Here is a 26,616-nt window from a genome sequence, read left to right as displayed (position 1 = left end):
AAGTTGACCTCCTGATTTCTGCTTTTGTTCTATCAGTTTTCCCGTTTAAGAACTGAATCTTAATGATTCAAGAGTCTTACGTAAAAAGTTTCTTATTATTTAGTGCAGATTATATTTTAAGTTATGAACTCAAATACAATGTTCTTTCTTTGAATAAACATGTTTTTTATTTTGTTGGACGGATTTAATTAGGGGATTCTTAAAATATAGGAAGTTCTTGCAATCTCAAAATTATGCTCCAGTTGTGTCAACAGGAGAGCGGTGGAGAGTCTGGACCTATTAATGTTAAAATAAAGCAAAGCAAAGTAAGTTCAGCAGAAATAAAGGTACAAAAATCTATCGTTTCCACATAGAACAACGTATACCCTATCTCAGGGATGAGCAAACTTTTTTGGTGGAGGGCAAAAAATTGAAGAAAAAAAAACAAAAAAAAAACAGTTTGGTTCAGCTAAGTAAAAACTTCTATAATAGAAAAATGATATACAAGTTGTAATCTAAATATTTAATGAGATGAATGAAATTGCGATTTCATTTTTAAAAGTTCCTTAGATTGAAGTTCCAAGTGTACACACATTAAGGAACGAGGCTAATTGTTTGTCTGTTGATATACTTCTGAAATGATTTTTTTCTAAGGTTCATGTTTGAAAACACTTGTTCACACATGTAAGATGAAGCAAACATAGCACTGATTTTCTGGGCATGAAATATTAAATTTGGGAAACTAGCTTTTGGAAATGATTTGTAAGACTCAAACTTTGCCATCTTTAGAAACTATTGCTTCAGATGGCGCCAATCTAAGGCTATTCCATGAGGAACTTTTGCCTTCAACTTTTTCCCAATCGAAGGTGTCTGTGCTAACTATTTCAATCAATTTATGTTTTGCAGAACAAAAATAGAGAAAATAAAATGGTCATCAGTAACTTTTTTGAAAAAGAAAGTACAAAAATAGCTTTAAACAAAGTAGCCAACAAAATTAATGTATAATGTATATTGTTTATATTTGTCACGGATGGGCAAGTTAAAATTCTATCCACCTACTGAATAAAACCTTCCGACGGGCCATAGTTATCCCGCAGGCCGCTTGCCTATCCCTGCTCTATCCTATTTTGGACCTCTAATGTTAATTTTGCTTTTTTTGCCTCTTTCGTTGAATGTCGAGAATATTTTAAGAGAATCAAAACATTAATTGCACAATTATAAAATCCGTTTATTCAAATATAATTCCAGAAATAATTTTTAATAACTATTCACTATTTTTATTATTTTATTTAATTATTGTAAAAAAAGTTTGAACTGCATGGTATAAAAATATTTGCATTATTTTAAGTTTCATAACAAAATTTGTAACAAAATACGAAAATTAATAACAAATTAAAAATTTATAATAAAAACAATTTTTATAACAAAATACGAAATCGGAACGAAATAGGTCAAATTCAAGAATAGTTCTGGAGTTCTCTTTTAAAGAAAAATAGGATTTCGCCGATCGGATGCTGAATTTACATCAGAAAGGTCCTGGGTTCGAATCCCGGACAAGGCATGGATGCTTTTTCATTCTCTGTACTATCTGTCCTTACAGTGGGAGCAACGTTGGCCCATCTAACATGGTGCCCCTGAAAGAGTGGCCCAACAAATCTGCCCCTACTAATACCTGAATGAAGATTATCAATCGGGTGGGAAATTTCAGAAAAAAAATTGATTTCGTGATATAGAATAGAGCTGGTATCGGCTATACTGTGCTAAACTCAGATGACAATACTACTCAAATGATATAGGAAATAAGTAAAAACAAAATTCAGGAAATAAAAAGCACTCTGGGTTATGTCCTGATAGTGGAACCCGTGGAAGTAAGCAAACAACCGAAAGGCATATTTTGAAAAAAAGTTTTTATTGATAAATACCCTGAATAAGAAACCTTTTTTTTCATTAAAAACTTTGATTAAGAAACTTAGAACTTGGAGTAATACATATAGCGAGACAAGCCTTTTTTCTTTTTTTTCAAGGCTGACGTCTTACATCAAACTGTTCTTAGTACGGCTCTTAGTACTGTTTGCAGTATAATGGTGCTTTAAAAATTTTCAAAAGTTACACTTACTGATAGAAAAATACTCGCAAACATCTTCAAACCACGTGTTTTCCACCAAAAGGCACTTAAAATTGTTTTATGAAGGTTTTGTCATAGCTTTAAAAAACGTTTCTGTCGGTCATGCTACGGCTGAATAACTGGTTTGAATTCTGTCTATCTTAGTCCTGCGCAAAATGCCTGTATAAAGAAAAGTCTCATTTTTGCAAAAATAAAAGAGTTAGTTATATCATTTTCAAGTATTTTCATTTTATAACCGTCGTTAAACAGCCGACCCAAATTCTTCTTAGGTTTGCAACTACTAATGTTCAACTCCGTTGCCTTGTAATTTTGAATCCAATCCAGAAGACATGGGGACTCCTGGATCAAGTATTGGGAAAAATTTGCCTTCGTGGAGGACTTTTTGATGGAATGGGGGTCCCATTTGGGATACATAGAGTGCAAAACCACGAAAAGCTCCTGACGGCATGGGGACTAGAACCCATGATCCATCTACCATTGAGGATATTTCGCGTCAGCACTTTGGTAGGTACAAGATGGATGCGGAATTCGTATCGACCAGACATCGCTGGGATTTGAACCCGGTTCATCTCAATAGAAGGCAAACGCTGACTGTCGATACGAATTCTGCATTCAGCTTACACCGACCACAGTGCGGACGTAAAATATCCTCAGTTGTAGACGGATAATGCGTTAGAGTCCTCTTGCCGTCAGACTGACCGTTGGAGGTTTTCCTCCCCATGTAACGCAAATGCCGGGTAGTTTCATCAAAAAGTCCTCCACGAAGAAAATTTCTCCCAATCTAGGAGTTCCGTTGTCTTCGGGATGGGGTTTAAAAATACAATGCTACTGAGTTGAACATAAGTAATCATAAACCTAAAAAAATTGGATCGGCTGTTCAACGATGGTTATAAAATATAATAAAAATTAAATAATTGTATCTGAGCAAAAAAATAATAAATAAAGAAATAACCCTCTGAATATGAGCTGTTGTTTTTCAGGATGAGCCCTCAAAAGAAGGGGTGAGCCACCGATATATTTGTTCGAAAGATGTATGCATGCCTTATGATGCGTGTATATTCGAGTTCAAAAGAACCTCAGACGGACTTCTGACTGCACGCATTTAATCTCGAAATATTTTATCCCATTTCTCTCCTATTTTTTTTTATTTTTTTTATGACGGATCGATCTTCGCATAAACTTCTTGCCCTTTGACAACGTCACGTGACATTATCAGCTACCCCCTTCTTCTTTTCTTATTTACATCTTATGAAAGGAATTCATGCAGGCGAGATCAAAGAATTCAAGTATTAAGATATATTCATTTCACCGAATGGGGATAGCTATCCATGTTCCCGTAGAGATAAATTCAGTTGTTATGAATAATTACGCGTTATTTCGTTAAGAAGATAAAAAGTTTTTTTTTTTATTTTTCAAAAAATTAATTATGTTAGTTTATAATTCTGATCGGCATTATTCTGATATTCATTCTAAATAGTTGTTCGAAATAAAAAGCAACCTAAATAATTATTATGAGTAAAAACCCAATACGAATAGAAATTTTGAATGAAAATCAATTGAAATAGTAACGACGGTTGATATATATATATATATATATATATATATATATATATATATATATATATATATATATATATATATATATATATATATATATATATATATATATATATATATATATATATATATATATATATATATATATATATATGGGTCATTCTCACAAAAACAGTCAATTTCATGTCCCCAGTATATTTTATGTCTGTTTTACAACTTACGAAAAAAAAAATTTCTGGGAAAGTGTCCTTCAGAATGCAGGCTAACAAAAGAATAAAAATAAAATTATCAATTTTTATTTTTTATTTATTTTAGGTGATTAAAATATACCAATATGTCATTCCCTCACTTGTCCCCACTGCTGATTTAAAAAAAAGAAAAAATTGTTTCTGAAATAAAAATAATAAAATTTCCCAATTCGTGTTTTTTATTTCAGAATATTGAAATGTAGAATTCAGAAAATCAATTTTAAATTTAATTTCTGATAAAAATATTAACACAGCACTATTTTAAACTTTGTCCCTAGTGTTTCGCGTCATTCCCTCACAACAATGTTTTTATCACCTGCAATCTTCTCAGAATAAAAATATTTTAATAAAAACTTTAGCAGTTAACAACTGGCATCATAGAACAAAATTGCAGTATGTTTCCATCTTCAACTTAAAGAAGCTTTGTTGTGGAATAAATTTGAATGAATCAAACTAGGAAAATTTTTTTACATTTATCATTCCCTCATGTCATTTTTTAGAGTAAAATAAAATACAACTTCATCGAGAAAGTGGATAATTATATGTCGCTTTCTTGTATGAATATAATTGTATGTGATTGACTTCAGAAATTAATTAAGCCTAACTGTTATTTTTAAATTTTATTAAATTTGTCGTTCCCTCACTAGTGTATAAAGTGAGGGAATGATGCTGAAGTGAGGGAATGATTCAAGATGAGTATATTATTAAATTTTTTTTTGTTCAATCGTGCCAGCCAATTTTATTTCCCAAACCTGTAAAAACTATTAAATATATAAAACTAAATTATAATAAATATTAGATATACTTAGTATGTTATCATTTTCAAACTCAATGTAGATGTAACTTAGATAAAAACATGTATTAAAATAAAATATCATTCCCTCACTATTAGTGTCATTCCCTTACTTTTTAAATAGTGAAATTAATTAATTTATTTATTAATTAATTTAAAAAAAATAATTAATAAATTAATTCATTAAATTAATTTGTTTATTTATTAAGTTAATTAATTAATTATTAATTATTATAAATTAATTAATTATAAATTAATTATTTAAAAAATTAATTTATTTAAATATTAAGTATAATTTATTGGATATATACTTTCTTTATAATGCCATTACATATTTCTATTAATATAAAAAGTTTCAGAGCTTTTTATTCACTTTACTTTTTTGGGATTTTATGAATTGAAAAATGACAGTTTTCGGGAGAATAACTCATATATATATATATATATATATATATATATATATATATATATATATATATATATATATATATATATATATATATATATATATATATATATATATATATATATATATATATATATGGGTATATTTGCCCTTTAAGCAAGTTAAGTTATAAGCTAATTTACTTTTTTTAATATTTTCTTTAATAAGCTCTTTGCCCCAGGAGCTTTCCAGATGTAAACGAAACAGAATTTTCCTTATGAAATTGTTCTTGTGACTTAATTCCAAGACGTTTCTAAAGAAAATATTTAAAAAAAGAGTGAGTTGTAGGTTATTATACAAAAAGAGAAATCAGGTTACTACATTTTTGATGAAATGAAACTGAACATACGAGGACTAACTCATTTTTCCAATGATATTGATTATATGAATTTGATTTGAAAATGATAATGGATTTGATGCGAAATTTTCTTTGAGAATCTTCAGATCAGCAGCTCTCATTTATAATAATCATACTGTTCCTTCATTTGAGAACAATAATGGAATAAAGCAAAGAAATGTCTTTGAATTACTGATCACCCATTTCAATACATTGGAATAGTTATTTCCTCTAAATATACCTCTAAATAGTTATTTTTACCACTCTACATATTTGTTATGAATAAAATCTTATATAGATAGCTATTATGATTGAAAACTTATCTAGAAGTAATTATGAATAAAAGCCAATCTTATCTGGCATGAAATAATTCAAATAATTATATAATAGTTGCTATGATAACAATCCATGTCGTAAACAAGGCGGTTTTTTTTTTAGATTAGTTGTAGGTGAGTAGGGGAAAATTGAGCGTTCAACCCCACTTTTTTTACTATGGGATGAGCGTTCAACCCCACTTTTTTTTACTATGGGATGAGCGTTCAACCCCACTTTGGGTCGATGTCCTCTTTTACTCTAGTTCTATGGGATGAGCGTTCAACCCCACTTCGGATCGATGTCCTCTTGACTATAGGATGAGAGCTATACCTCACTTAATTTCTATTGGTGCTACTGTTCTGTTTAAAATTAAATTAAGTATATTTTTTTAATACTCGTGACTCCATCTGGTGAGTGAAATAAGTACTAAAGTTTTAGAATCTATACTCTTTTAAAATGTGAAAAATGGAGTACTCATGCTGACATCTAGTGTATGAAATAGCAAGCATCTTATTTTCTTTTTTTCTTATATAAACTGAATAATTTTCTAAGGTAATATATAAATACAGATATTTTAAGATGTGTTTCGAACCAACAACCTAACAATTACAAAATGTTTTCATGGCACAGCGATTGAGCAGCACGCTTAACCGTTGTACCATGAAAACACATCCACTTTAAAGAAATATAAGATTTTGTGCATCTCCATTGAACAATGTAACTTTTCTCAACTTTGTTTTAAAATAAAGAAGTATCTCTCAAGTATAAAAGTTTCATTTCTCTTTTTACATATTTTAATTATAATCCATTTATTATTTCTTAGAGTATTAATGAGCAAAATTAGACTCATTTATAAGCAATTAAACTATCAAATATATGAAAATATTTATTGCATTTTATTTTACACTTGCAAGTAATTTTGTCTAGTAAGTATTTTTTTATTATTAATAATTTTTTCATTTCTTTTAAATTTATTATTATTTTAGTTTTGTCCTTTTCTTTATTCACTTAGTTCTTAGATATTTTTTCTCGTTTTCACTCCTATCTATATTTTTATTATATAGTTATTTTCATATTTCTTTATACATTTTTTCATTGTCCGCTGTAAATAAAAAGATCATGCCATTTTACTTGTTTCTATACGTGTAATGAAATAGAAAGGAAATAATAAAGTCAAAAAAGAAAGATAAACAGATTTTTATTGAATAAAAAGATACTTTACACAATTACATACATCCTTTTATAGCTGATTGTAGCTGGTTGAAGACAATAAATAATAAAACTGTTGTAACAATAAAGACAAGTCTTTCTCACATACATTTTATGTACAAATAAATAGGGGGGAAATAAAATAAATAATAATTTATTTAAATGGGAAGTGAAGTTTGCTACGCTAAATTTTAAAATAATAAATAAACAATTAAGAACCCCCGATTTTAAAGTGACCGTGTGCTAAAGTGTCACACCCGTTTTCTAATATGTACCGCTTATCATCTAGAGGACAAAGGGCTAGTTTATTAGTTGTAATCGAAAGTAATTCATGATTTTTTGAAACAATAGTTTTCATGTTTTCCCGAAATCTGCAATTTTCGAAAAGACATTTTTTAAACATGTCATGCTTTAAACGTTTTTCTCTAACATTTTTCACGACTCCTTTCGCTGTTTTCTTTTCACCTTTCCCAGTTAATAAAGAATACATTTTTGAGCGCAACCCGACGAATTCTTTCACGATAACACCATTCATCTCATCTTTCATTTTACCTACTACTTTCTTATTTTTACTGCAATATAAAAAATGATCTTCGGGGTAATCAGAAGTGTCATAAAGCTCGAGGTGATGGGACATGTCCAAGTAGACATTTTCAGTCTGAATCTCATAACAAAGAGAGTCGGTATCAGTAAATAGTAGTTTCGCTTTATCACCATATTTAGTTTTAATATGATTATAATGAAACTGATACATGAAAGTCTTACTAATATCCAAAACGGAGAAACCAGTATACAGAGGACGATTAAGAGTTAAGGATGTAACATTTCGTGTTACAATAACTAAATCTGGATCAATAATTTTAAACGATTGGAAAGAGGGGGATGCAATTAATTTTAACGCCCTTTTCTTATCTGTTACAATGTCCACGTTTAAGCGATTGCGTACGTTCTCCATACTCTTACCGAAAACCGCGTTATTCATTAACTTCCAAAAATCTTTGTCAAAAGAATTAGTTGCATTTTTCCGCATGTTTGTGTTGAAATTAATGTATGCACGAAGCCAAGGTTCTTGTTTGAATAAGAGAATTTTATGTATTTTAGTCATTTTGAGTCCTAAATTTAAATATAATTTCAAATTTCGGTAATGAAGGATATATCTACATTTATCATTTAAATTTGGTATCAGTTTCGATACATTATAATTATTAGAAACATTTAATGCGGCTGCAGCTCTTTGAGAGTATGGAGAGAGCATATTGAATTGTACTTTCATTTGTTCAGGAGCGACTGGAAGGTCATTGTGTAACTCATGTAATTCTGCAGGATATTCCAGGTCTACCTCGAGAATCATCCCTTCGTCTGCCTCATCAGATAATGATTGTATGTATTCTACGGATAGATCTAAATTTTGCGACCAACGGAATTGTTTTGTAGGTAAGTAGCTTTGCATTGCTCCACCATAGAGGTTATTCATATCTAAATAAATGATATAGGATGAGGGAATATTACAATCAAATTCATTACCCATGTAAATGTTATTGGCTCGGGCATACCGGTTTGAAATCATGGAGACACCACCCCTTATTCCCCTTTCGACAAATAAATGCATGGTGGGGTCAGTTAAAAGTTCCAGTTCGACGCGTGTCATTTTTAGACACGCCTGCCACGCATAACCTGGTAAGGTGAAGGTGTGGCATGCGTCAATTTTGAAATGTGTTAAGCATAAAGATCTAAATTTTTCGAACACATCGGCCAAAAGGAGAGTATCAGTCTTAACATATAAATTATGATAATCTCTTAAAGATTGCATATTAAAAGTTTGAAATACCGTACACGCATGATTATATTCCGCTTCAGTAATATGTGTATCATTTAAACTATTGTAAAAAAGCTCGCGAGGGGGTAACTCGGTTTCATTGAATTTCTCCATACAGTCAAAGTAATCATAGGGGTAAACACCTTTACGACGTAAAAGGGGGAGTAATTCCGGTTCTATTTGAGAAGAAAGGATACGAAAATCGCATTCATCCAAGTTGTTCGCTAGCTTATCGAGGGAAGATGGTAAAAACTGTAGAGAGTCTAAAAATTGGAGATTACTGATAGAAAAGGTTATGAATTTTTCAGAGTTTGTTGCAATACACGTCGTTTTTTTGTTTTTAAATTTACTAAGAGTTTTAATGATGTGATGACTGTCATATCCTTTTAGATTGTGGAATATGACAGGTATTTTTTGAATAAGTTTATAATTCAAGTTACATTTTGAGTGTAAGGCACCGCGAAAAGCACCTGATATATGACAGTGATCTCTCACTCTATCATCATTCAAGGGCTCTTCACAAATAGAACAATGAGTTTGATTTAAAAACATTTCATAGTCCTCATTACTTAATTGCATAGGTTTATTGGCAGAAAGTAAATCTTTAATCATCCTTTCTTCCCTCAATAAACTATGAACGAGATGTTCCGCAGCATTTTCTCCGCAATACACGACGGGAGGTTTAATGCATTCACCTTCATTCCCAATAATGACGTATGAATATCCGCAGGGTATGTGATGAGCATTTACTTCAGTTTGCGATCTTAATGAAGTTTCATTTTTAGATAATATACACTCAAAATCAGCGTATATCACATATGGAATTTTGTGCATCAAGTGCACGGAATTAAATTTTAAAACTCTCTCTTGATCATTAGGCATCTTAGTTTTCTGCATTTTATGTTCTTTACAATAAACAACGTGATCATCTAAAGCAGGTTTAGTCTCAAAACGATGGAGACAAAAGTCACAATAAAATAATGCACCGTTGTGATGGGTTAAATAAGATAAAAGTCTACTCATATTTCGAATTAAACAAAAGTGTCGGGTTTCTCTCTCGGATATTAGTAAAAGATTTATGTGATGCACTCCGCTTCTGTTTGTTGAAAGATGAAGAGGGAATATGTCTCCTTTTTCATGTCCAAATACATTTATTGATAAATTATTTTGTTTCTCAAATTTAGAAACTTTATTAAGTTGCATGGGAAATGATATACCTGTCAAGTTTAATTCATTTTCAAAGGGTTTATAATTTGAAGGGCGATTCGCATGTTTATTATCGTTACAAGGGTGAATATGAGCTAGTACGCAATATAAAAAACATTTTTCATCGCTCATGTTTCGAATATTCAAGACAGCCCGTCGTTTGACTATTTCCGGTGGGAGGGGGATGTAGGAGGAACCGTTAAATGGAACATAAAGAGCGGAATTTAATTCTAAGTAGTTCACTTCTTCTAGTAACCACCCACTACCTCTATCGACAAATTCGTCAAAAGATGAGATAATCTTAACGTATGCACACTTCACTTCCTCATTTAATGAGTTACAACTTAGCGATACTTGATTACAACTCCTAAAAAAGGAACTCGCAAGTTCTCTCTCCCCATCTTGTCCTTTACGAGAGAAAAGTGCCTTAATACAGACGTACCATTTAATAGGAGCTGATGAGATTGTTAATCGGAGGGCATTTAACAATTGTGGCTTAACATCCTCTAAGAATAATAATAAGTCTTTATTCTTACTACTGTGTAACATCTGGCTTTGAAACGACTCTAGTCCTCTCCTTCCATCAGCCACTCCACTCATTTCCATCTGCACATCATTGGACGTCTATAAATAACAGAAACAAAAAATTTGTCATGCAATTTAAAAATAAAATAAAAGTCATACGACTTGAAAGGAAAAAAACATTTTAAAAAAAAAAGATGAAAAGGGAAGCAAAAGAGTTTAAATTAATATTAACTTGATAGGTTGAACTCCGACCCACCCCAAGGGGGTAAACGGAGATAAAAGTTAAATTATCACATTGAAATTTCTCTTAAAACTACAGTAAAATTTTGCCAAATGACAGTGGTGGTGATCAGTTAAAAGTGTATTAACTAAAACATTTGACAATTAAAAACATGCTTTAAAGGCAATGAAATCTAATAGCGTCGGTGTAAATGTCGAGAATTAAATGATTATAATAATAAGGAAACAAGAGATGAAAACAAAATCTCAAAACTAAAATCAATGAGAGCTAAAAGTCCTAAGCATAAATATCTAAAAGTCTGAATAGAAGTCGATGAAGTCTAAAATCAAAAGTAGATAAAATTTCAAAATGTAAGGTTAAAAGTTGATGTTAACTTGATGTTTCATTCATTTTTATTTTGTTTTGAAAAGTCTTATTTATATTTTAATTAATTTTTTAGAAAAGCTACTCTTTTAGATTTAATCGTAGCGAAAAAACTACAAACAAGTCTTTAAATATTAAACAATTCTGTTGCGATAAATGTAATTTCGAGAAACATAATATAATATGATGTATAGACAAACAAACTTACTCACGCTGGGTTGGGGGATATTCTCTTCCTCACACTCCATGGGAGAATCGAGGACGGCATCAGCGACAGCTCTATCGGCTTCAGGATCGTCCATCTCCTCATCACTTGATGACACCCTTCGTCTTTTTCGTCTTTTTTTGACATTTGCAACAGATTCTGATTTAGATGAAGCATATTCCCGATTAATTCTATCTATCATTTCCTGAAATAATGATAATAAAAAATGTGGATCAGTATTACAATAGAACTGAAACATTTGTAAGAAAAAAGAAAACATTGAAGAGTGAAAAATCTTAATTTAGAATTTATGTATGTCATATAACATCTCCATTCTTTAACATAAATAAATAATTAAATAACAACAGGAGAAGATGTTATATTTCTATTACTAGTAATATTCAAAAGAGAAAAATGAGAACGAAAGAAAAATAAATAAATGAATAACTAAAAGTGAATAAAAAGAAAATGAATTAATTTATCATTTCCTGAAATAATGATAATAAAAAAATGCAGATCAGTATTAAAATAGAACTGAAACATTTGCAAGAAAATAGTATAGATTGAAGAGTGAAAAATCTTATTTTAGAATTTATGTCATATAACATCAGCATTCTTTATCATAAATAAATAATTAAATAACAACAGGAGAAGATGTTATATTTCTATTACTAGTAATATTCAAAAGAGAAAAAGGAGAACGAAAGAAAAATAAATAACTAAAAGTAAATAAAAGAAAATGAATTAATAAATGTTACTTACTTGTGAGATATTTCTAATGACTCGATCAGCTTCTTCATCATCCATGGTCATATCCAAAGGTGTATCCATTTTGGGGTGGAGAAAATAAATATCTGTAAATTTACGGAGGTGAAGTTCACCCTAAGACGTGTGGACGAGATTTGGCTCTATCCTACGTTGAAGCACCCCCCTTTTATATTGAAACTTATCATTAGTTTCCAAACAACGAAAATAAACAAATAAATAAAAGTAGGGGTAGCTGCTAAGTGCAGTAGGTAGACATGTACAGGCGACAATGTTTGTAGATAACTCACTATTCCTCATTAAGCATTACTAAGAGACATCAGTTTATCGTTACCAATGAAAGAACATTCTCTTGACGATGATAAAATTTTCTACCACTTTGTCGATGAAAAGAGACTCTCCCTTACTCATCGATAAAATACTTTTCGTCCATAAAAACTGATTCTTTTACTTTACCCATTAAACAAAGTTTTTTTTTTTTATCTGAAATAGGTATACCTATCTACTTATTGTCAAATTCTTTCTTCTAAACTGAAAAAAGAAAATGTCAAATCCTCTATCTCACCATTTAGGATAGTTTCTTATCCACTCTTTACGCAGACAATCGTAATGGATTCAGTGTCTCATTTTCAGGGTTGATATCGCTTTCGTTCATTATCTGAAAAGCAGCAACAACACTGATTTTTCTCTGTCCATTGTATTTTAAATCGAATGTATCATTGCAAATAGTGAAGGAGACGTTATCCGAAATTGCGATTCCATCTCGACGGCATAAGTCTACGACATTATGTGTGTTTAAAATGTTTGCGGTGAAAAGTATTACGTTTATCAGAATAATCATTATCAAAGAAACGACTCGACTGTCTAAAGGCATGATGGGATCTGTGTAAGGAACACGAGGGTGTGTGATAGTGATAGAATGTTTCTTATGACGTATTCGCGATAATAAAGCGTCAAATGATTATAATTACGGTTTATAATTAGAATAACGTCGCGCCAATCCACCGCGTACGGACGCGAGGGGAGGCGCCGCGACCACCCGCCCGCTCGCCCGCCCGCCCCGCTTTTCGCGTCACGCGGACGTTGAATGATAACGTAATCGTAAAGTAAGAAATGAAGAAAGAAGTAAAAACGGCAAATTTATTAATTAATTTATTTATTTGTAGTAAATACGTTCACGTATCAATTACATTTGTAACCATTGACATGATTTAATTTTAGATTTTTTCACTTTGCGTACAAGAGAATATCCTTTTTGCGAAACATAGGATTCATTTTTAATAAATGATTGTGGTAAATTAATGTCTTTGAGAATTTCACGAAATTCTTCTTGTCCTGGAATAAACGTATCACTTTTCCTTTTTCTCACCACACTGTTGATCAAATCTACCATGTTCGAATTTTTCACTACGTTTCCTTTGTGTACGAGTTCCCCTCGAGGTGTCCAAGACACTATGCTGTTGTTTCTCTTAAAAACATCTAGAATGTTTTTTGTGTTCGTCATGTACTGTTTTGGAATGGCAGACAGCATTAAACTTTCAATATAATTCTCCTCCTTTATTTCAGGTTTCATTTCAGGTAATTCTTCAGAGGGAGTCTCCTGATTTGGTACAGGTGAATTTAATAAATCAATTTTTATTCTTTTTAACAATACTTGATTGTACATTTTTATTTTCTCATCTTCGTCCAACTGTGATTGTAATATTTTTTTCATTTCGCGATCCAATTCGCTGAGTTTTTCGTCAGATGGAACGTGGCGTGAAACGATATGTTCGGGTACTAATATCATCTTTTTAGCATATTCCATATTTATTTATTTGTTTAACAGAGTCGTTAAAACGCTGAGAGCTGCGGGTAAAAGGAGTGGCAGTAGAAATCCTCCGTTTTGAACGATGAGGTTACGCTTCTTTTTCAAAGATACCTTTTTGTCAGAGAGTTTTCTTAAGGTATGTTTATGACGAGCTAACTTTCTCTTTTGATGTGAGGAGATTGGTATATTCCCTTTTAAAGTGTTTAAACAACACTCAGAAATGCATTTAATTGTTGTTTGGGGAATTTTTCTCAGTAGGGATTTCAACGATTTCTTAGGACAGATCAATATTAGTCTAAGTCTTTGCATATCCTCTTTCGAAGCACCCATGATATCAAATGGATACGTACAGTTTGAGTTGACTCTTTTTATTTCAATTGGTAAACACACGTTTCTTCACCCGGTAATATTTCCGTACGCAAGCGCAGGTTTTCTTCTGTTTCGGTCCTTAAGTCCACCATTAAATAGGAGTAAGGTTTTTTAGTAGCATCTTCGAATACTTCGAGAAAAAATTTTAAATTTCTGGGGTATAACTGTCTTCCTAAATGAGATATCTGACTCACATCTCGCCTAGACTTGAATAGAAACAAATAATGTGAGTTTAAGGATATTTCTCTAAATTCTTTTCCTTTATGAAATATATTCTGACTAACTGTGATAATCGATATATTCATGTGATGCGATCCTCGAGTATACAACTGAGTAATGCGCTTGTTATCTCCGCATTCAGACATCAAATCATCTAAAATGAAGAGAGTATTTTTACCCGCGTAACTACTGAAATTTTCAGGTATACCTTCTATAAAAGTGACATTAGGTATTTCGTCATATAAATACTGATATATTCCGTAAAACCAAACAATAGTATCAATTTTTGGGAAGATTAATTGCGTGTGATATTTTAAAAAATTCCTTAAAAAGTGTGTCTTTCCGCAAGAGGTAGGCCCGCAAATGAGAGCTGTAAAGGGAGCTTTTAATCTCAATGACTCCATGATGATAAATGAGAGAAAGAAATATTAACACACCACATTTATTTATCCACTTTATTATGAAATGAAAAAAGGTACATATTCACGATACAGTTTTTTCTTCACAAAGTTATACACTTGTTTATCATTTTGTATAGATTTTACTTGAAAGGAATTAACGATACATTTCATCGAATGGTTTCTGCAACGAAAATACAAGTAAAAAATACAATATTGTCCGCAGACAGCGGTCGAATCACTTTGAAGAGGTACATCATTATAAGTAACAAATTCATAGTTTTTACAATAATTGCGAATGTAGTGGTTAAAAAAGTCTGATGAATGTCCATACGAATCAAAAAATTCGACTGAATGAGGAGACTCGACATAAAAAGCTAACCAATGACTTCCTGGTTTGTTGTAAGGATCTGTATTCACGATGAATGCAGAAGGAAATCTACTTATTCGTTTTGGAATTTTATCACTCGCAAAAACACCGATGAAAATCTGTTGAGTGAATGTATCTTTATTTAATACTTCTTCGATTTGTAATGTATTCATACCGAAAAATCGCACAAAACACTTCTAGATTTTGTAATCTCGATTACGTTTTGAAATTCTGCGTAAATAAGCATCGAAATTGTTTTAGGTAGAGCTTTGGAGAATTTGAGTTCAATTCTTAAATTTCCTTGGCGAATTAAATTGAGGTAACTCCCATCACACAAGTCGGGAGTTAAATCAAAGGCGTACATAGTATATCCCTTAGAAAATTCATCACGATTTATGTAAATTCCTTTGTTGCTCGCTAATTTCTCACTTCCCAACAACAAACTGTTGTAAGAGCGAATATATTGCTCATCTTCATAATTTGGTGTCAGAGGTTTGTAGCACACTGGATTACCATCCACATACACACCAACGAAGTTTACGTCATTATGTTTGAAATTAAAAGGATTCGTAGTATAAGTACCGTTGAATGCATCATTATCTATACAGGTTAAAATCAATCGTTTCGGTAGTGGACCCAAGAAAACATTATCCTGAGAAAAGGAGAATGATCCCTTAGGGATAGAATACATTTTGCATAATACTCTATCTAGAGGATATTTTGCTGAAGTTTTTTCTAAGGCTTTTGCGTGTCCTATCAAGACTCCAGGGCTCACTTTAACTTTACGAACGAATAAAGATGCATGTTCAAACACTATTTGATAATTCCCTTTTACAGGTGATATGAGGCAAAATTCTGGTTTATTTCTTACGAACTTTAGTTTCAAGTCTACCATATTTAACATTAAACGGTCTTGATAAAAAATATCGCAATGTAAATTTCCGATCATTTCTAACACTTTCCCTTTTGCAATCATTGAAGAACGCTTTTTCAATCCTTCATTCTCTTTGAAGGGATCATTTTCTTCGAGGTGGCCAGCAGTATCTTTGTAAAAGCATTCGGAAGTTAAAAAACTTTTCTTATAATCAGAGCCGTAATTTAATAAAGTTTCAATGTAAGATCTATACGCGTAAGTATTACTAGACGAAGATATGGTGCGATCATTCAACATCACATCGATTTGAGAAAAAAGTGAATGAAAAAATAAATTACAGGTGGAAATTTTCTCATTTTCTGGTAAAGGAGCATTATCTTTCAAAATCTTTACTTTAACGTAGAGTTGGGTAGCACTCAAGTCGAAATATTCCTCCGAAGTTCCAGATATATTAAATTCTATAGGGAGATCATCACGGATGCTTGATATGGGATAGTATTCCGACCACTGTCCTTTTTCTATGGCAGTTTGTGTGGGTGGCATGAGGAATAAATCGAGTTCGGATTTAACAGAGGGTATAGAATCATTTCTTATCAATGCCATGTTAGCTAAAAATATCAGATGTGCACACTTTGCGATACTTTTTACTACTAACAGATTTTCGGTTTCTACGTTTCCTTTTATTTCCACCAACCATGGTTTTTACTTTATCTGCAGCTTTATTGGATAATATTTTAGTTGCCTCCTTTATACGTTGTTTCGAAGCAACTTTTAAATCCTTTCCTTGTATGTAATCGTTTGCAATATCCACTCCCGACCTGAGAGCCTGTCTCCCCACCGCTTTCGCGCCAGATTTGAATAAAGGTAAAACCATTCGAAACATACTTTTAAAAATTCCACCTAAACCACTTCCTCTTTGAAGAGATACACCTTTATAATAAGATAATCCATTTCCTGCTTGATTCGAGTAATAATCTTCGAAAGATTTCGTACAGCAGTGATAGTTTTGATACATTTTTTTTTTCTAGAGAAAATAATTTATTTTGAGCTTATAAAGTTTTCAAGCGAAAGTGAAGTTTCACTATCAACTTCCCTCGTTCAAATGACACGTATCGACCAGAGTGAGTTCTTATAACTATTTCGATTGACTCAATGTGTTTTCTACTCAGGGGTAAATAGTGCGGTCTATCAAATTGAGCATGCACCATTTCTCCGTCTTCTCCTTTCACTGTCAAAATTCGTAAAAGGGGTGCTACTACATCACCCACCATTTCAGGTTGTATAATATCAGTATACACATACAATAAACGCAAATCAACGTTTGGATCTGCTACGAAAGGACTTTCCATAGAAAACGTACCTGGAAGTATAATATTTTCTCCCAATATTTCGTTGTGAGGAAAACCTAAACTTTCAGCCAACCCCTTAGATAAACGCAGTGTAGCTCCGTTCGACAATTGCAGTTTAACTTTCTTTGTAAATTTATTATATCCTAGTTGTATCTTAATATTTTTTTCAAATTGACCGATAATTTCATTCACTGATTCATAAGAACCACTCGGAATAGAGTTTATTTTTTTTACCCCATTCCCTAAATCGTATTCATATGAATTTTCACCGTCAATTATATTATTCCACATTCTAGGATAAATTATTTCCACTAAACCAACCTCCCATTCACCAAAGAGTTCTAATCTTCTTGGGAGCTTTGTGTGAAAATGGGACATTACATTGTCGGGAAAAACATTCATGGAAGCATCACTCGGTAGTGTAATATAGAAACTCATTGTGTTAAATGATGTAACAGTGAGAGGCCATTCGATTTTTATAGGGCGAATAAGTCATTCGAAGGAAGCCAAGTGTTAAATTTATCAGGGTAACCTTTAAATTTAACTAAATATTGTAACTTGTTTCTATGAAAACGTTTTTTTAAAATTTTTTCTACTGGAAACGTTTTAGGGAGAACAACTCTTTGTAATTCCTGAGCATAAAATGTGCCTTTAATTTCTCCCTCCATCAAATCTTTAATTTTATACACTGGCGGTATTCTAGGTATACAATGGGTGATAGTGAATATTTCTTCGGACCAGTTATTTTCATATCCTTTCTCAAAAATCATTTTCGATTTTGCTATGCGGACATTTTCCCCAATTTTAAAAGCACATTTTTTTCTTTTGCGTAAAGGAGTATTTTCATATAAATTATCTAAAACTTGCTTCTCATTTTCCTTTGTAACTTTAGCGGGTTCCATTTTAATGCTGCGGTGATAAGTATTATTGTAACTTTCCGTCACATTTTTTAACACACCGATAAACCTGAAAGTGTTTTTTGCAGTGAAATATTTCCAAAGTTTCGTTTTTAAAGTACGATTAAACCTTTCAATAATAGAACTTTTAGTTTGATTAAATGTCGTGAAAAAGTGCACTCCTTCTTCTTTCAGATAAACTTGGAATTTTTTATTAAGAAATTCTTTACCCTGATCTGTTTGCAACTTTAAAGGTCTCCTTTCTTTAAATATTTCTTTAAACGTAGATATGATACTCTCACTATTCTTTCGTTTCAATGGGAAAGTCCATGCATATTTGGAAAAAACATCAATGCACGTTAAGATGTAGCGATAACCATCGTTCAAACTCGTTATCGCCTTCAAATCAGCTATATCAGCTTGAAACCGTATATTTATCCCACTGACCATCACCCTATTCCGCTTAAAATTATTTCTTACGCTTTTGTGAAGAGTGTATGCATTTTGTGACGATAACCATTTTCTTATCTGTTTACGAGATACTTTTCCTTTCATCGAGCGGAACAAAGCTTCCACCCCACCGAAACTCCCAGGTAGAGTGGGGTCATTATAAAAATCGCCCAATTGCATTCTTACGGAGAGAAAATAAATATAATGTAACCATCTAAAAGTATACAACAAAAATGAGAGCAATTTGAAAATGTAAAACACATTTATTTTTTGAAAAAAAAAAAAATACACATGTAAGCAAAAATGAGTTTAAAAAAAAATTACATGTAAGTAGAAACAAATTTTACAATAAAATAATCTCAGTGGAAACATAAAAAATAATAAAATGGAAATATATATATACAAATATAGAAGATATTAATATAATACGACAGGATTGGGGTCGGATGCAACATACAAATCTTTAGCATTACTGAGCAATAAGTCTACATCAATTTTCGAAAAAAAGTTTTCATTAATATGGTGGGAAATATGGCTGTTTATGTTCACAAAGTTTTGAACCAATTCATTTAAGTTAATGCTTAAAATGGCTAAATCACCACAGCTTAAAAGCTTTTGCTCGAAATTGAAGGTTAAGCATTCATGTCCGAGTTGATTTGCATAATTTTCACTACAACCGAAACATTGGAATGTGGTGTTTACATTCGTCTCGATGAATGATTTGAGTAACTCCAGCAGTGAGGTTGTGAGTACATCGTCAACATCTGATAATTCCATAGGAGTTGGAATTAGAGGGGGTGGTCGCTTTTTCACCTCGTTTAACGCAACGTTTGGGAACATGTATTTGTATAGATGGAAAATGGCAGAGGATGTAATCTTTTTTTGTAGATCACTATCAGTCGCAAGTTTCACAAACTCTTGCTCCGATAGAGTACACATGGATTCACAAAATTTCCTGGAAAAGTCCTTTTTCTTGAAAAACCTTTGGAATGTCACATACGTTCCTATGTCAAGATCTGCTTTTGAAATATAGAGACTGTCGTTGAGAACAACGGAATCTCCAACCTTCACAGATTCTCCATAATCCTCTGACTTCTTTAAGAAAGCTATCCAAAGAGAAGGAGTGAGTGTAGTACCTTTATAAGTAGGAAACAGATTTCCATTTTCACCTTGTAGATATTCTCTCAAGTGAATAAGTACATTGCCGGAAAAATACACGACTGACACGTAGTTCAATCCACCTAGATGGTATAGGTGATTCGGTAATACGCTAGGAGTTTTCACGTCAGTAACTGGTGAAGATGCAGAAGCACTAACACTCCCCTCCATTGTAGCGAAAGAACGTTTCATCGTGGACTAAAAGGAGAGAGTAACGATTCTAAAAAGAACTTTTTGGAAATAAATGACGACTTCTAAACTACAAAGCTTTTCAAATATTCTTCGTCCAATCAGAGTTTAACACGTATGTGAACCAACAAGTTATCCTTATCGGAAAATCCTTTTAAAGAGTGACGTTATATCTTTACTAAACGCTTTTAACTTTATGTTGATGTAACCATAAATTTATCATTATTCTCAGAAACTTTTTTAATCACAAGAATCTTAACAAAAATGTTAATGCATTACACGTCACTGATAACGAGGAACCAAGAAAATCTCAATTTTTATCATACTCATTAACCATAGACACGCTATTTGAACAACTAAATACACATGTTTACCTTACTAACGAAATCTCCTCATTAATGATTCACCAATAAAATGAAAAGACTACGATCGTAAGATAAAAACAATTTATCACACGCACACACACACTTGGAAAAATACAAATGATCACAGTATTATTAATTACTAAAATTTATCGTTACATTTCATTCACATTCCACTTTTTCTTATCCTCATCAACTCTGTTGTCAAATTTAAAAGTATCCGTTTAAAAATATAAATTTTTCTTAGCTGTACATGCATCCATAGCACACTGGTTAGCGTCACAGTCAAACTAGTGTGTTATGGAAGCATTTTGTAATGGGGAGATTGCTGGTTCGAATCCTCAAATATTTTCTTTTTTTACAAAAAATAAATGTAAAATAGTAACTACTTTACTCACTAGAGAGCAGCATGAGTGAGATACATACACTATTTTAAAATATTTTCCATTTTTACAAAATTATTGTTTATTTCATTCACTAGATGGAGTTACTGAAGACTATATGAAACTAAGAAAAAATTCTAAGTCAAGAAATTTTTTTTTTTCTGAACGATAAAAATTAACTCACCGATAAAGTCAGGAAGGAGATGAACCGTCATCCCTACTCAGAGCTTATCAGTGGGGTAGAACTCTTATCCATACTGAGGAAGTGGGGTATAGCTCTCATCCTATAGACAAGAGGTCATCGATCCGAAGTGGGGTTGAACGCTCATCCCATAGAACTAGAGTAAAAGAGGACATCGACCCAAAGTGGGGTTGAACGCTCATCCCATAGTAAAAAAAGTGGGGTTGAACGCTCAATTTTCCCCTACTTAGGTGTAGTTTATAAAGACGAAAGTTTTAAAATTGGCAAACATTTTATAGTTATTTCTGCTATTTTGTTTATCATTAATTAATGCATTAAAATGTTTTAATCTATAGTTTTAATTTGTGTTACATGCATACACACCAATTTATTACAATAACAGTATTTCATGGCGTCATTTTATGCATAATAAACGAAACAATTATCTTATGCTAGTTATTTTTATTTGTAATGTTGTGCAAAATATTTTCCTGATTTTTTCTCAACGTTCCAGCAAAGTTGACTCGTAACTGTGTAAATCTGTCTAATAGTGTCCCACATTATAATTTTTAATACGATTAAGATTTAAGTTACATTAACAATATTTTTAAAGCATGAAGTATCCCGAAAAATATGATGAAAAAAAATTCAAGATCAATAAGTACGCGATAGAAATGGTTCGCTGCATTCTGTTCAAGTAACCAAATTTTGTTTGGATGTAAAGTTTTAAAATTAATCACAAAACTCGTCACCAGATGGCACTGCAAACTCTAAGCTAGAAATAAAAGTTTTTAAGTCAACCTTTGAAATAACGACGTGATGCTGTCAGAGTAAAATAATATCTGATTCCCTTGCATATATTTCATTTGGAAAGATTTAAAAAGAAGTCGACAACATTGTTATATAGTTTTCAGTTAGCAGCGCCGGCTTCTGAAAAAAAAATTGCTACTGATTTTAAATCGGATTTCCTTTTCAGAATGAATCAAACTGTTTATTTCTACACCCTCTAGTTTTTCCCAATTAATTTTTCAAATCATCGTTAGATTTTAGGATACCCAGTATTTTTCCAGATCAGGAAAAACCCATCATCTTATCTAATAACAACCAGAGACACTTGAAACACAGTAATTTAGTATTTAAAACATTTTATTTACAGAATTTGCATACAAAAGCTTATAAGAGCAACATAATTATTTAAACTTTACTCAATAATTGTAACTAATCTTATTCAACACAGTTTCCTCATAAATATTTAAAATGTATCAAATAGTTCCATAATTGTGTTAATCTTATCAAGATTAATATTAGCAATAATTTAAGTTACATTACATGTATTATTAAAATATTTTATCAGGAATCATTCATCCTCTTATCACAAATGAAGACCAAAGTCACTTTAAAAAAAACAGTAATTATTTAAAAAGGTTTTTATATCAAGTATTTGTACAGAAGGGTTTATAAAAGTAAAATAATTATTTTGAACTTTACTCTAATAATAACTCAATTTTTCTAACACTTTTGCATCATTAATGTTAAAAATGCTCATTGAATAGTTCCACAGTGGTAGTAATATTATCAAAATACATTAATTTAAGTTACTATAAGAGCGTTAGTGAGATATATTATTACAAATCACTTATCTTCTGATCATGAATAACAACCAAAGACACTTATCCTCTATCACGAATAGCAAAGATACTTATACTCTGATCACGAATAACAACCAAGGACATATCCTCTATCACGAATAACAAAGATACTTTATCCTCTGATCACAAATAACAACCAAAGACTCTTATCCTCTATCACGAATAGCAAAGATACTTATCCTCTGATCACAAATAACAACCAAAGGCACTTATCCTTTGTCACAAATAACAAAGATACTCATCCTCTGATCACGAATAACAACCAGAGACACTTAAAAAAGCCATTATTAAAAAAACTTTTATTTCTAGAAATTTTACTGGAACTTATATGAAAGCAACACAATTTATTTTTAAAATTACTGAAGGACAATTTAATTTTATAAAACACAATTCCAACATGAATGCAAAAATGTTCCATAAAAGTTCTATGGTCGATACTTCCAAATGAAAGCTTTTTAAACACAGAGAAGATTTAAAGTAAACATCTCCACATAAGACACATCTTTATATATATATTTAATATTGATACTTTCTTGAAGCATAACAGTGTGAGCCATTAATCGTTAGTGTTTCACCCCTTTTATCCCCTCCCCCTCCTTTTATCCCATCACGATGTTTCACGTTTGCTTTCAACACAATTACGGAAATTGAGACCACTGCATTCTCTCCTTTTCCTCTGTATCGCTATGATCCAATTATTTTCTCAGACGACGACTTCGCTATTTGCAGAGTCACTGGGACCGAGAGAATGGAATTATTGAGAGGCTAAGCTTTAGGAAGAAGAATGGCATCAGTCTGGAGAGAATGATCGTAGCGACACCTAGAGGAGAAAGAGCTGATACTTTGATGGTAGCTGCTGCCGGAATCTTTGAGATAGGACAAGTTTGCATAACTTAAAATGCATGCTGTTTAAATGGATCCAAATCATAGTTCTATCCTGCTATTTATTTTAGTTGCATAAAGTTCATGCCTAAATGGAAATTTTAGTGTGAGATCTAGACATTTCTTCTGCTCCATTACTTATTTATAAACGAAAATTTCAGTGATCAGTTTCATCCAATTTTTTGGTTTCCTTAGGTAAGGCAAATTAAAAAGTTTTAGAGAAAGTTCTAGACATGTCTTCTGCTCTGTTTGGATAACACATAATTGATGATTTAAGTGGAAGTTTGTGCCATTTCTTTCTTTCTTTTTTTCATTTGGTCAAGGCATGATTAAACGTTTTAGTAAAATTTCTCGGCAATTTCTCATGCTTCATTTGGTCAAGCAAAAAATAGAAAATCTCAGTGGAAGTTTCAGCAATTTCTTCTGTTTTATTAAGTCAGAATATTAAACATTTTAGTGGAATTTGAGCCATTTCCCCCCCCCCCCTGCTTTATTCGGTTGATGAATAACAAAATTTCAGTGGAAGTTTCTGTTATTCCTCATGCTCTAGTGGGTCAAGCAGTTTAAAGAACTTTCATGGAAGTTTCAGCCGTTTCTCTCAGGCAGATCAAGGCAAATTTGAAAATTTCAGTTAAATTCCAACCACTTTTGTTCCATTATGACTAGGCGTAATTAAGAAACAAATAAAGGTAGTTTCAGTCACTTCTTCTGATCAATTGGGTTACTAATAAAAAAAAAATTAGAAATGGCTTTAGTATTTCTCCTGTTCAACTGGGTAAAGCAATATTTTATTTTATACCCATCTTTGAGCAGCCGACCCAATTTTGGGTTTACGGCTACCAATGTTCATCTCCGCAGCCTCGTAATTTTGAACCCAATCCAGAAAACAAGGAAACTCCTGGATCAAGTATTGGGAAAAATTTGCCTTCGGGGAGGATTTTTTGAGCGAACTAACCTGCATTTGTGTGACATGGGAAGGAAAAACCACAAAAACCACCCATCATTAGCCCAACCAATGATCCGTCTACCACTGAGGATATGTTACGTCATCAGTGTGGTCGAGGCTAGCCTGGTGAGGAATTCGTATCGACCAGCCATTGCTGGGATTCGAACCTGGTTCACCTCAATGGGAGGCTAGTGCTCAATCCCCTGAGCCATCACGACTCGGCTGAAAAAATATTGAAAGTTTAAGCTGAAATTCCGGTTATTACTTCGGTTGTATTGGGTGAACGAAAAATAATATTTTTGGTGGAACTTTCAGCATCAGCCATTTTCTTCTTTATTTTTTAAATGCATTGCTACCATATAGAACATATGTTTTAAATAATATGAACTGAAATAATTTTTTTAACCATTGTATCGAATTAATCTTTTCCGGTATATTAAATTTTGAATGAAGATTATAGTTGAACATCATAATAGCAACTAGTGGTCCCAGGCGAGCACACAGCTTCGAAAACAATAAATTCAAGTATACAGATAATCGAAAGAGGAATTAAAGTGTTAAAATTATTTAGTTCTATTTAGAAATAAATAGATAAATTTTTAAAAACATATAGTTTATTTGAATTTTTAAATAATTACCAAGTCACTACCAAGCGAGAGATTATTGCAAATTTTTATAGAAAATTTTTTAAATTGCAATTCAGAAACAATCTGGCAGTTGAAATCCATATATTAGTATTATCTATTTTAATAAAGTAGTTGGAGTATTAGTTTTTCATCAGTTGAATAGCAAGTATGCACTGAATAATATTTAAAATCTATTATTTTTCTCGTAGAGAAATATTAAAGAGCTAATACTAGAACATATGGAAAAACAACGCATTTTTTCAACGCGGAGAATGCATTTTATTCGAGCGTATGCAACGCCTCTTTGCGGTAATAAAGTAATTACCAAGTTTCTGCCGGATTATTGCAAATTTTTATAGAATACTTTTTAAATTGCAATTGAAAAACTCGCAATCAACACAGTAGTAATATCTATTTTAATAAAGCGGTTGCAGTTTCAGTTTTTCATCAATTAAATAGCAATTATGCACTAAATAATATTTAAAATCTAATGTTAGATCTAATTTAAAATCTAATGTTCTGCTAATACTAGAACATAAGAAAAAACAATGCATTTTCTTTTCAATGCGGAGGAAAGTGGTTACGCATTTTGTCCAAAAGTATGCAACGCCTCTTTGTGGTTGTAAGCTTTACTACAAGTTGGACGATAAGTTTATTGTTCCTTTGATAAGCTTTTATTGAATTTATCAAAATAACCGTTTGGTTATTTGCTTTATTTTAAGCACATAAAATGTTTGGATATTTTTTTCTTCAGTTATGCGCAGTGTTAAAATGAAAAGAAAGATTTTTTTTTGGCAGCTAAAGAAAATTAAGATTGGAATTAAATGTTTTAACTTCTCTTAATTTGTTTTGTTCATGAACTTATACCGATGATGAACATAATCCATATTTATATGCTTGACAGACACAATTCGTTGATTTTACGTACTAGAGCAATACATGCGGACAATTTTTATATCTGATAGTTACTACATTAATGATTTTTGATAAATTATCAATGTAAATTCTCTTTCCTTAGTTACTCAAAGAATTTATAATATAAAGAAATTAAATAAAAAAGAAATAACTAGTGTAGACGAAAATTTAGCCGAGCCTCAAAAATATAAAATCAATTTCTGTTTGTTATTCAAATTTTTCAAATTCTTTAATTTGTCAACTAAATGTTTTTTTTGTTGTTGTTGTTGTTGTTGAAGTTCATGGCGATTTGATTGTGTTAAATTTTGGTTAATGCCTTGCTGCGACGTAACAGGTAAACATTTTCAAGTATTATTTGTATACGTTTTTAATTAATTAGTGTGTCTATTTTAATTAGCAAAATAGTTAAAAAGTTGTTTCGAACCAAGACAGTGAAATATAGCTTAATTTATTGTATCACA

General features: G+C 31.7%; 1 protein-coding gene and 1 long non-coding RNA gene across 3 annotated transcripts in view; one reads left to right on the top strand and one right to left on the bottom strand.

The window, feature by feature from the left end:
* The window catches only part of LOC147807362 (uncharacterized), an 81,637-nt gene that overhangs the window by 29,253 nt on the left and 25,768 nt on the right, over nt 1–26,616 (top strand). The gene's annotated exons all lie outside the window — the stretch shown is intronic.
* Nucleotides 6,981–13,160, bottom strand: LOC147807363 (uncharacterized). 2 transcript variants are annotated; one of them, XM_087168419.1, is made up of 3 exons: nt 12,127–13,160; nt 11,368–11,569; nt 10,512–10,654 (listed from the first exon to the last, which is right to left on the bottom strand). In XM_087168419.1, the coding sequence occupies exons 1-3, from the start codon at nt 12,193–12,195 to the stop codon at nt 10,644–10,646; spliced, it is 282 nt and encodes a 93-aa protein (XP_087024545.1). In that variant the 5' UTR covers nt 12,196–13,160; the 3' UTR covers nt 10,512–10,643. The 2 variants fall into 2 exon arrangements, with proteins under 2 accessions (XP_087024544.1, XP_087024545.1); XM_087168418.1 differs by lacking the exon at nt 12,127–13,160 and having other exon boundaries at nt 6,981–10,654; nt 11,372–11,426.

The sequence above is a fragment of the Parasteatoda tepidariorum genome, chromosome 7, assembly GCF_982258835.1.
Source record: "Parasteatoda tepidariorum strain Cologne lab strain chromosome 7, Ptep-v5.0, whole genome shotgun sequence".
Classification (NCBI taxonomy): Eukaryota; Metazoa; Arthropoda; class Arachnida; order Araneae; family Theridiidae; genus Parasteatoda; species Parasteatoda tepidariorum.
Note: the sequence above shows the minus strand (reverse complement) of the source record. Positions and strands in the feature narration are given on the sequence as shown.

Excerpts from the sequence above, each read along its gene's own strand:
- LOC147807363 (XM_087168418.1), bottom strand. The coding sequence starts at position 11,407 with ATGGAGTGTGAGGAAGAGAATATCCCCCAACCCAGC. Across the intron at positions 10,655-11,371 it reads AGAATATCCCCCAACCCAGC|ACGTCCAATGATGTGCAGAT; the intron begins GTGAGTAAGTTT and ends TGTTATTTATAG.